Below are 10,922 nucleotides of genomic sequence, written 5' to 3'. Positions count from 1 at the left end.
TTACTAACTGCTAAATCAGGCTTTGAAGTCCGAAGATGACCATATGAACCCGGAACCAACCAGCCCACATAAATCTCACTTGACTTAACTTTTCTCAAAAAAAAAAAAAAAAAAAAAAAAAACTCACTTTTTAAGGTTTTTCCCCCAAACCAATTCAAAGAAATCTCCTACAAGGCTATTAGCATGTAACCAAAATTATATATTGATGGTTATTTTAATAGCTATGGTAAAGGCTTGGAATTATGATTAATGATTAAATTATATATTGATGGTTTTTTCCAACTACATTGATTGCTGAAGACGATTAGGGCCCAAGTGCGTGCTACAAGTCTTTCAAGGAGACAAGTCCTTTAGTTTGTCTAATCGTGCTAGTCACTTCGGAGTTTCATATTGGTGTATTAGTTGACATAGTTTGCTTCAATGTTATGAATTCCATTTTGGTGCCCCTTCCAACTTGTCCATTGGAATGTAATATCTTGGTATTAATTCTAGTTTATTGTTTTGGGATTATTGCTAATATATACATATTTAACGCTAAAGTGTATGGGTGACTACTTGATCTTTTTGTATCTCTCTATTAGAGAAATGTTAGAATTATGATTAATGATTAAATTTCACCATTTCTTAAAAGTTTAAACTTTGAGATAACCGGTAATTTATCAAAGAATGAAAGCTGGTATTTACGAGTTTGAAAGTTATTTCTACTTTAACTCCCAATGAAGAAAGTTAAATTTTTTTTTTACGTGTTAGGTCTCATTTATGCTACATGTGGAGAGAAGTATTAAAATTATGGCTAATTAAATAAATTCATCGTTTTCTAATAACCTATACTTCTAGAATAATTAGTAATTTTTTTCAAAAATATGAAAAACAAGTCACATTTGGTGAGAAATAATAAATGGAGAAATCTTTTTACATTTTTTTTTTTTTTTTTAATGAATGTCACCGGATGAATTGAGGGATAGAGAGACTAAAAAAAAAAATCACCCGAACCGACTTTTCATATTGCACATACCATTGTAGGCAACTTTCTATGCCTTTGGAGGTGTGGCCCAGTTGCTGAAATAGCATTTTGATGGTTGATCATTTTGGTGGTTGGATTTTGGTTTTTAAAAAACCAACAAATTCAACCCACTATATTTGTTAAAGATACATATTTTTAGGATTGAGTTTGGCTACAAATTTGATTAGAGCTTAAGGCTATAACCAAAATAGGAAGATGATATGTGTCTATATGCAATGTATATGACTCACTTAAAATAATTGTACATAATTACTTTAAGTGTGGTTTAATAAGTGAACACATATTTTCCTATTGTTGATTGTAGTGTTTGGCTACTACCAAATTCGTAGTCAAATTTTGTCCAACTAAAACCTAACGTAATCATCTCACCATTCTTCCTTTTTCAAATAAAGTTTTTCATCAAACTAGTATGGAAAAAAACTCTTCAAACTCCTTATATATATATATATATATATATTGAATGTGAATTTTGTAAATCTAATCGTTAAATTGTATGTTTTTTATATTTTTAACATGCATAATAAATTTCGTTCAAATCGGATATTATTTATCATTTGATCAATAAATATATTTTTATGCATAATTTTTATCACAAAAACTTGAAATTTAAACATATCGTTAATGACATAATTATTGATTTTTAATTTTTTTAAAATTTTGTAAGTATAGAGGATTTAACGAGAACATGTAATCCTAATGTTAGATTTTCAAAATTCATATACAATAAAAAAATATGGGAGAAATTTGAAAGGTTTTTCCCAAAATTAGAACATTTTCCTTTTCCTGCTCACTCTTCGCCCCTGTCAATCACCCACTCTTTTGGCTGCTGCCCTTCAATCTCTCACTTAATCTATTGACAGCTGACCTCTGCACTGTATAAGGCCTTTCTTTCTCCTTCTGTCTCACACCTAACCAAGCCAACCACGTTGTACTGGCCAATTGATTACCAGTCAACTCGGTTTCATCCATTCAATCAATGCGGCTCAAATCAATCCACGAATTACAAACTCTACTAGATCAATTCATTGGAAAGACATCCATTGGCCGTTATCAAACAACTATAGTACAATCCTAGAATACTATTTCTAACTGAAAAATGGAATCATGGTTTAGTAAATTTTACATATTGGTTGGTACCTCATGAATCGTGTGTGTATACACACATATAATCATTGTCACAACATGTAAAATTTCACACAATTGTTAGATTTATACATGAAGCGAAAGAATATATATATTTAATCCATGAAATAATTATTGCTTTAATTAAAATTATTTACTTATTTTGTCAAGATCTTTTCAACTTAGTAGTACCACCTCCACCCTTGTTGTGGCTTCATATATGGATTCAATCCATCAGCAAAAATCAAAAAGTTATTTATTTGTTTCTTTTCAATCTCTTTTTTTTTTTTGGCCATAATTAAAGCAAAACAAACACCTAAACCAATCCTAAACCCTGTCTAGCTAAACCTCATTATTAGTTTCATTAATTATACATGTTGAGAGCTTTGAAGTTTTTAATGCCATTGAATCTAAAACTATATTTTCAAAGGAAAATACTATACATATTATAAATTTTACTATAAAATATTTTACAAAAAGATGTAGCAATAAATATGATTGAGAAATTTCAACAATCAAATAAATGAATAATTGATTTATTTATTTATTTATTTTTTTGGTGATTAGTGATGCATTAATTTGTAAGCCTTATGTAATAAAATTTGTAAACTTTATGAGAGAGTTGAACGCAAACCAATCCATGCCAATCTACTGACCTAGGACCAAGCAAACCATGCCACCACATGGGAATGTTGACATGGATGTTGGCACTTGGCAATGGTGATGTAGGAGACACAATAAGATTTTTATTTAGTATTATTTATGTTTGCAAGTCAATAGTATTTTATGTTTTAGGTCCTATTAGTTTACCAGGCTATTAGTATTTTAATTTAGAAGTAATGTTATTTTTGTAATAAGGTAATTAAGGTTTCTTACATCAATTAGAACTAAAGTTTAACAATCCTTTATAAGCAAACTACTATACTCCTTTTGGAATTAGTATATATTTTGATGAATGAAAAAAATGGTCATTTGGTCTCTTTAGTCTGATGTTAACTTCAGTTCCACTCTAAGTGTTGACTCTTAGTACTCTCGCTTGGTGTTGACTTCAAGCCAGGCCTAGCTATTGACTTCTAGGTCATATCTCTTTATTTTCCTGTTTAATATTATTCTGGTTGTCATTTTCCCATTTTTGACATCGGCCAGTTGGTATATTGGTCGTGCATTCTGGATTCCGACAAACACCAAATCAGTTGTCACTATCATTTACAAAATACTTCAAAAGAAAACCCAAAATTTGAAGTTCAAACCTAATATTTGTGATTTCCACCCACACTCATAACAAAACAAACTACCATTTCACACACAATCTCCAATCTACAAGTTAAAACCAACAACCATTTCACACATAATCTTCAATCTTCAAGTCGCCGTTGAGGCCGTCACTCTACCTTCATCATCGGGTGGTTGATTGAAGGTTAGTGATCCGTCATCTCTATCTCCATCATCTGTGGTGGATTGAAGGTTAGAGATCGTCTCTGCCTCCGTGGTCTCTAATTGTTAGTCCAAGTTAGATTGAAGGTTTGTAGTTGGTTGGTTTTGATATTTAGATCTCATCTTAGATTTTGATTTATGAGTTTGAATCTAGGAAGATTTTTTGGTTTGGTTCCTGATCTCTCTCTCTCTCTCCCTGACGCTCAGTGGATTCCGATCACCACACAAACAGAAACCACCACTTCGTGGCTGGAAAACTGTTCCACCAGCGTGGCAATGGTTTGTAATTTTAGAATTTTAGGAAACCGATTACTATGCAAATGGAAACCACCACTAATGTGGCTGGAAAACTGTTCCATCAGCGTGGCAATGGTTTGTGATTTTAGGAAACCGATGGGTCGGGTCTGGTGTGGTTAAAGAATCCTTTCAAAAACCGGCCACACCGGCTGATGAACACCCGTGAACTTTCTGGTAGTATAATTTTAAGTCCCTAAGATCAATTTCAAAAATATAAAAGAACATAAAAGAGTCTTTCAGCCTCCATAAGATGTGTGAGAGTGACAGAAAGAGCCCGGAATATCTAAATTTGGCCATCAATTTTTTGGGACAATATTCACATCTGGCGAGGACCAAAATCTTCCAGAGGCCCTGGTCCTAGCACTTAGGGCAGCTCCAACAATGTCACTGACCCGTAGTTCGAACAAATGGATATTGCTTTTAAAACAATGCAAAACTTAAGCCAGTAACAAACTTCCAAAAAAAAAGAGAGGATGCTGATGCATGAATTCTTTTTTTTTTTTCCTTTGAATTTTAAGTAGGCAGATGACTTATGAAATCAATTAAAAGATAGAACATGTTATAAATCAACTTTGACAAATGTATCAACTATCAACTACTTGAAGCCTAAGAGCAAGCCAAGTTTTCAGATATAAACAACCATGTAGCATCTGCTTAGGCCTGTGGTTTGTTATCTAGCTTGAGCATTCACAATTTTTTTTCTTCTTTGTTTCTATTTACAAAATAAACAAGGAAATCTAAACACCAAATGCAATGCATGCTAATGATAAATTAGAAGATAAGCATGGTGCAAGCAGTGGGCAGGTAAAGCTACTAATGATCCTAGCTGAGATCAATATCAACCCGTTCCGGGTTTCCCCTTTCACTCTGGTTGGCAACAAGCTCTATGCCCAGCTGCCCTTTGTCTCCAGCACCAAATGCATAAAGTTTCCCTGATTCAGTAAGGGCAAAAGTGTGGGCATTCCAGTATATAGAATTGGTGAGGCTGATCTGTACCACACGCTCATTAACTTGCTTCAATGATGTTACCAGCTCTGGACTTAATACATTTGCATGCCTGTTTCCCTGAGAAGTACATATCAAAGACAACCAACATAATTCAGTAACTTCATCAAACTGGAAATCTTTCCTTATCATAACTAGTACATATGACGAAGACAAGGACAGTTCTCCAATAATGTTTCACAGTCACTAAATGCACATCAAGTTCATAGCATTGTTGTCACTAGAATCTAGATCTATAGCTCTAGGTGTCAACAGCGACCTGATATTCGCAAGGTTCATTACTGTCTTTCCCAAGACATTAGAGCATGCACATCGCAATGGCAAGCACATTATTGAGATATAGAAACTGAGAACTTAATAATTGGTAGGTATAATGTCAGCATGCACAATATTATAATCAAGAGCAATAAATGTCTTTAAATATAGGAAAGGTCAATGCATCCATAAAGTTGGTTGCAAATCCAGGAACTAGTCAGAAAAGTTTGATGATTCAACTAATAAATAAGAAAACTTTTCCATGCAATCAATAATTCCAAGTAATTAAATTTTAGGCAATAAGACAAAGATGTGTAGGCTTAAATAACAGTGTCGAAGGTCCAAGGACACATAAATCACTAGTTGTATAAAATCAGAAAATTGGGTACAATCTCTCCATTGAACCTGCTTAAGCCAAATTAATAGGTTAGATAACAAATAAAAAGTAGGAAAAACCCAGACCTGTCCATCAGCACCATTACTATGTCCGAGACTGGCAGATTCTCCACAGCCAAAGGAGTAAACATCACCATCATCAGACACCACAAAGGTTGTGTAATCCCCTGTAGCGACATGAATGGCTTTGACATTACTCAAGGATTCCACGACCTTAGGAACTGATTCACATTCTTCATTCCCGTGACCCAAGCACCCATAACGCCCCCAACCCCACGTGCACACCCGTCCATCCCGCCCTACCACAGCGGCATGCCAAGCCCCAGCTGCAACCACCATTGGCTGAAGGTTCAAAAGCTGAAACTGTTCAATCAATCGGGGGTACTTCTCATCAGTTCTTGAACCATGTCCAAGCTTCCCACCCAAGCCACACCCAACGGAGTATACTGACCTGATATGATTTGAGAAGAAGATCAAACAACTCAGTAATTATGTTGATATCATATCCAATGCATTTATTGAAGTAAATGTGCAGCCATATAAGGAAACAAGAGAAATGCTAATCAGGATTTCAGAATGTCACAGCTCTCTCAGAAATTTCAGGATAGTAAATTGATTTAAAAAAAGAAAAAAAATCCTGAAGATTTGAAAATTTATCTTCTTAAGACCAATTCAGAAACAAATTTAAAAAACGACTTCCTGTGAAAATTAAAAAGAGATACCTGTCTGAGTATCAATTAAAACATATATACAAGTATTTTTATAACTTCAACTAATAGAATGCCATCTCAAGATAAAGAAATGAAGACAGAGCTTACATGCCACTAGGTTGACAAGCCAGAGCAAGAAGGTAGCAGTATCCTGCTGCAATTTGCACCACTGGTATGTTTTCGAGTGCCCCCAACAAGGGATGGGGCTCCAAATCATTTGGATCAGTCTGGTGACCAAGCTTGAAATCATCACCCCAAGAAAATGTATAAACTCTGCCTTCCCTTGACAGGACAGCCGTGAAGAAATTTCCAATTGCAGCTTGCACAACAAATATGTTTTTCAAGGACTCTACTAGCAGTGGAGTTGTAACCAATTTACCACCTTGAACTCCATACTCGGCTTCGCCAAATGATTCTTTTCCAAAGGCATAAACCAGGCCGGCATCACTGATCAGCATTGTCCTGCCAGCCCCAGCAGCTGCTTGGATAATTCGAATGCCTTGCAAAGATCTGCAACATAATAGAGTTCCATTAACTTTCCTTTTTAAGTCAAGTAGTTCCTTCAGATTCTTGCATTTATTGAATCAGGTCTCAGAATGGATAAATGTTCACAACCTGATAGGCCGAGGTCGCCACTCCTCTTCAGTGGTGCCATGTCCAAGCTGGCCTGAGCTGTTGGAGCCGAATGTGTAAACACTTCCCTTAGATGTCACAGCAATGCTGTGACCTGGTCCTGCTATTGCCTGTGATTTCTCCCTCCTGCAACATGCTTCTCCAGCAAGCAAGAACCTCAGGACCAGCTTCCACGAGCCCCCACATCTTTGCTTAAAATCTAGGCGCTCTTCTGTTGCCATTTGCCTAAATATGGCCCTCTTTTGGCACATATCAAGGGCAGCAAGCTCCGATAAGGATAACTCGAAGTCAGGGGCAAAGTTTGCTTGCTGCCTAAAGAAGGAGCATGTTGCCTGCAATAGGCATATTCAAAATCAAATCAGGAGCATTATCAATTCTTGCATTGCAAAAGAACTTCATTCTCAAAATGTACATAATCAAAGTACTTGCCTCTAGTTTTGCAAGATCCTGAGGATCCAAATTACACGCCGTAAGGACATGAAGGACAATGGAAGGATTGGCAGACAAGGGGAATTCTCCGGGGATGGAATCCCCGAAGCAATGGCGTTGCTGTCTTTGAAATGCCGGTACAGGTGTGGCAACAATAGTAGTAACTGGCTGGTCAGTAATGTTATGGTATTGAATAGTTGGGGTTCCACTCGTTGTTGCATCCATGGGCACTGCCACAGTTTGCAGTGCCCAAATTAGGCTGATGGATAGATCTAATTTGCTGGGAATTGGGAAACCATGAACAAAAAAATTACTACATTACTCTCTCCAATGACCATCGAATGCCTAAATTTAAATACATCTTACTATTTATATCCACTATTAGAATATTGGTCAGAGGTATCTACCTTATAATATATATTGATCAGCAAACTTCAAGTCTCAAACCTACAAATAAAACGCATGCTCATAAAAATTCCTTATATGAAAGAAAGTAAAAGAAAACTGGATTATATGTCAAACCATCTCCATTTTACATTGCACACTTGTACATATTGAAAGAAAGCTCATTTCCAAAAAAAGGCATAAGAAATATAAATCTTCTCATAGAAACAAGGATATACATAGATGTACCAGGCGAATTTGTTAACCGATCATCGAATTTATGCTCAAGCCAAGCAAAATCAGCCAAACTCAGAGCATCCAAATATTATCAATTCCAAGAGTCAAAACAAGACATTTATAAACACACCAAAAAGAAGAAAACTTGGAAGAGAAGAATACCAATACTCCATGGAAAAAGATATTCCAATCCCACACCCAACAGAAACCCCAAAAGAAAAGAATTTTGACATGAAAAGAGAAACTCCTATTCACGTAAGCTCTCATCTAAAAGTCAGATTAACCCGATCAATATTAACCAAGCACGCAAATTTATCATCCATACTTCAAAACCCAGAACAGGGGTCACAATCATTAACAATCTTTGCTTATAGATATATTAAACCAAAAATAAAAAAGTCCATCTTTCAACATACCCAGATCATAAAATCTATCACAGAATCCAAATAATAAGTATACTTGATCAGCAAACAAAGAAAAAAAAATAAAAACAGAATCTTTCAGAAAAACAGAACACAGTAACATGTGCTTAAACAACTTTTTCCATCTGTACATTATGATCATTACAGATCGAAACAAAGTAATACAGAAACGAGGATTACATATCAGAGAAACCCAGGATTCCTCAAAACCCATCTGCATCTGTCAACAACTGCATAGAATTTCAACTTTTTTTTGTTCCTTTACCCAAAATAAGTAAATAAAAAAAAATTTGGATCAAATTGTAGAAACAGAGAAGTGGGTGTGTCTGATCAGAGACTGTTCTGTTATCTTAGATGATGGAATATGAATTTGGGACTAAGGATATTTCAAAGATTTTGAGAGAAAAAGGAAGAGAATTTTGCAGTGGAATGAATAATTTCTCTCTCTCTCTTAACTTTTTATTTATTTATATAAATATATATTTTTTTTCTCAATGGGAGGTTGTGTTGTGTTGTTGTTTCTCTCTTCTTCTATCTATCTCTACGTTATTATAAAGGGATGAGGTGTCTCTTAGGTGGTGAATTAGCAGAATTGCTACATTACCATATATTTATACTATGGCTGTGTTGACACGTCAGCCTTTTCTCTTGACTATGGTAACTGCTTTACCTCAACCTATGGTTCAACGAAAACAAAGGTGGAATTATTGTAGAGAAGAAAGAAAGAAAGAAAGAAATGTGGTGAATAATGAATATAAATGGGTCTAATCACATAAGCTGTGCCTGTCAATTTTTTTTTCCTCTTTTGATATAATATAATGTAAATTATTATTTACACTTTCTGTGGTTATTTTATAATCAGTTTATTACTTTTTGCATATTCGGTTTTAGATTGCTGTATTATTTATTACTTGTATAGTTGAGAAGTAGTTTTTTTTTTTTTTTTTAAAGATAGTTTTAACTTATAAATTCGTTTTTGATGATAATACTTTATCTTCATATCAGGACATTAATCCGTTTTTAGTAATGATAATAATTGAACTACAAATCTCTTATTGAGCTATTAAAAACTTTACCTTGAGCTAACTTTATTTATTTATTATTAGTCCACGAGGAGAGGTCTATTTGATTGCTTGGAATTCCACATTCTTTTAGATTTTTCTTTTCACCATTGTGTTCTGATTCAATGGATCAAACTCTCTTTCTCAAAAAAAAAAAAAAAAAAACTCTCTTTCTCAGTTCTGAATGAGAAATTTCCGCACCATATCTATTTTAGAAGTGTGTTTGTTTCCCAATGTACTTCTGTAAACGTTTTTTTGGTTTTATCTTGGGAGAGATCATAACGTCTGCAGGTTTTTTAACTAGGACTATATTTTTACTGAGGTGAACCAAAGAAACTTCAATAATAGTGTTGGACCAACTAAAGTTTGAAAGTTGAGACCCCAATTATATGTTAGTATATTATATAGTATATATTACAAGGGATGATTATTTGAGTCCTAGTACCCCACGTTTGTACTATTTACGATGGCACCAAAACTATATTATATTGTATCAAGTCCCGTGTATATATAGTAATCGGAGTATACTATATGGGGGTTACTTCCTACGCCAAGAATAGTATACTTCGATGGGCTTTTGCTATTCTCACTTGTTCAGTTCCTTAACGTATACTCATTCTCACATCTAATTTTACAATTTATTGAGTTGTATAATTGCGTAAGTGATTGCTGAAAAAGTGATGAATTCATATGGTTAGAAAATGTTCACCACTCATAAATGTATAAATCAACAAAAATATGAAATTTGTATCTAGAATTACTGTTTGCTATTTCTACCAAAACAAGAGAGCTAAAGGACTCTAAAGAACCATTTGGATTGAGAGAAAAAGGAGGGAGAGTGGAGAAGAGTAAAGTAGAATTGACTAAAAATAAGTTAATTTTGGGCCAAATCTACTCTACTCTATTCTACTTCCTCTCCTTTCCTCTCAATCCAAGTGGACCATAAGGACTAGTTGATGATGACATCACCAAGAGTCCCAAGACATGAAAAGTAAATCCGGAGCATAAAATTTTGAATTGAGCTCAATGACTGAGACTAAATGTTGAAAAATATAACTTTTAATATCAACAATTGAATAAAAAAAAATTAAAAAAAAAAAAAAGATGAAAGGTGAAAGTTGTAAAAATATTTTGTGATTGGGAAAAGAGTAATTGCATCGGGATATGAGAATTCTCTTAAAAATTATCATGATTTTTTAGTGAAGTTATGGTGTGTCTTTATATTAGAATCCATTTTCCTCTCTTTATGTGTGTTGTTTCTAAAAAAAAAATAGTTAGGAGAAAATAAGTCATTAGAGACTTATGGTAAAACCAATTGGCGAAGGATCTTGGCAAAGAAGGGAGAGTAGTAATTGGCAGACAGTATTTTCCAAAAAGGACCAAGTATCTAGAAGGAGAGGTGGAACGTGTGAACCACGGTGCTTGCTTCAAGTTAATTTGTATGGAGCACGGTGAAAAGTCTACAAAAGAACATAGGAAGAGTGAGAGTGAGTAAGGACCACATATAGCCAAG

The 10,922-nt window shown here is 34.5% G+C and overlaps 1 protein-coding gene across 2 annotated transcripts; it reads right to left on the bottom strand.

Annotated features, from left to right (window-relative positions):
* Positions 1 to 4,407: 4,407 nt before the first annotated feature.
* LOC115982362 (ultraviolet-B receptor UVR8) lies at positions 4,408 to 8,917 on the bottom strand. 2 transcript variants are annotated; one of them, XM_031104936.1, is made up of 7 exons: positions 8,529 to 8,917; positions 7,713 to 7,752; positions 7,306 to 7,585; positions 6,859 to 7,208; positions 6,352 to 6,753; positions 5,600 to 5,984; positions 4,408 to 4,942 (listed from the first exon to the last, which is right to left on the bottom strand). In XM_031104936.1, the coding sequence occupies exons 3-7, from the start codon at positions 7,528 to 7,530 to the stop codon at positions 4,700 to 4,702; spliced, it is 1,605 nt and encodes a 534-aa protein (XP_030960796.1). In that variant the 5' UTR covers positions 7,531 to 7,585; positions 7,713 to 7,752; positions 8,529 to 8,917; the 3' UTR covers positions 4,408 to 4,699. The 2 variants fall into 2 exon arrangements, with proteins under 2 accessions (XP_030960796.1, XP_030960797.1); XM_031104937.1 differs by having other exon boundaries at positions 7,939 to 8,791.
* Positions 8,918 to 10,922: the final 2,005 nt, after the last annotated feature.

Source organism: Quercus lobata, chromosome 3 (assembly GCF_001633185.2).
Source record: "Quercus lobata isolate SW786 chromosome 3, ValleyOak3.0 Primary Assembly, whole genome shotgun sequence".
NCBI lineage: Eukaryota > Viridiplantae > Streptophyta > Magnoliopsida > Fagales > Fagaceae > Quercus > Quercus lobata.
Note: the sequence above shows the minus strand (reverse complement) of the source record. Positions and strands in the feature narration are given on the sequence as shown.

What these genes read in the sequence shown, in the direction of transcription:
- LOC115982362 (XM_031104936.1), bottom strand. Translation starts at nt 7,530, where the DNA reads ATGGATGCAACAACGAGTGGAACCCCAACTATTCAATACCATAACATT. An exon ending in AGGATCTTGCAAAACTAGAG is followed by an intron (nt 7,209 to 7,305) that starts GCAAGTACTTTG and finishes TGCCTATTGCAG; the next exon opens with GCAACATGCTCCTTCTTTAG. An exon ending in TGGCGACCTCGGCCTATCAG is followed by an intron (nt 6,754 to 6,858) that starts GTTGTGAACATT and finishes ATTATGTTGCAG; the next exon opens with ATCTTTGCAAGGCATTCGAA.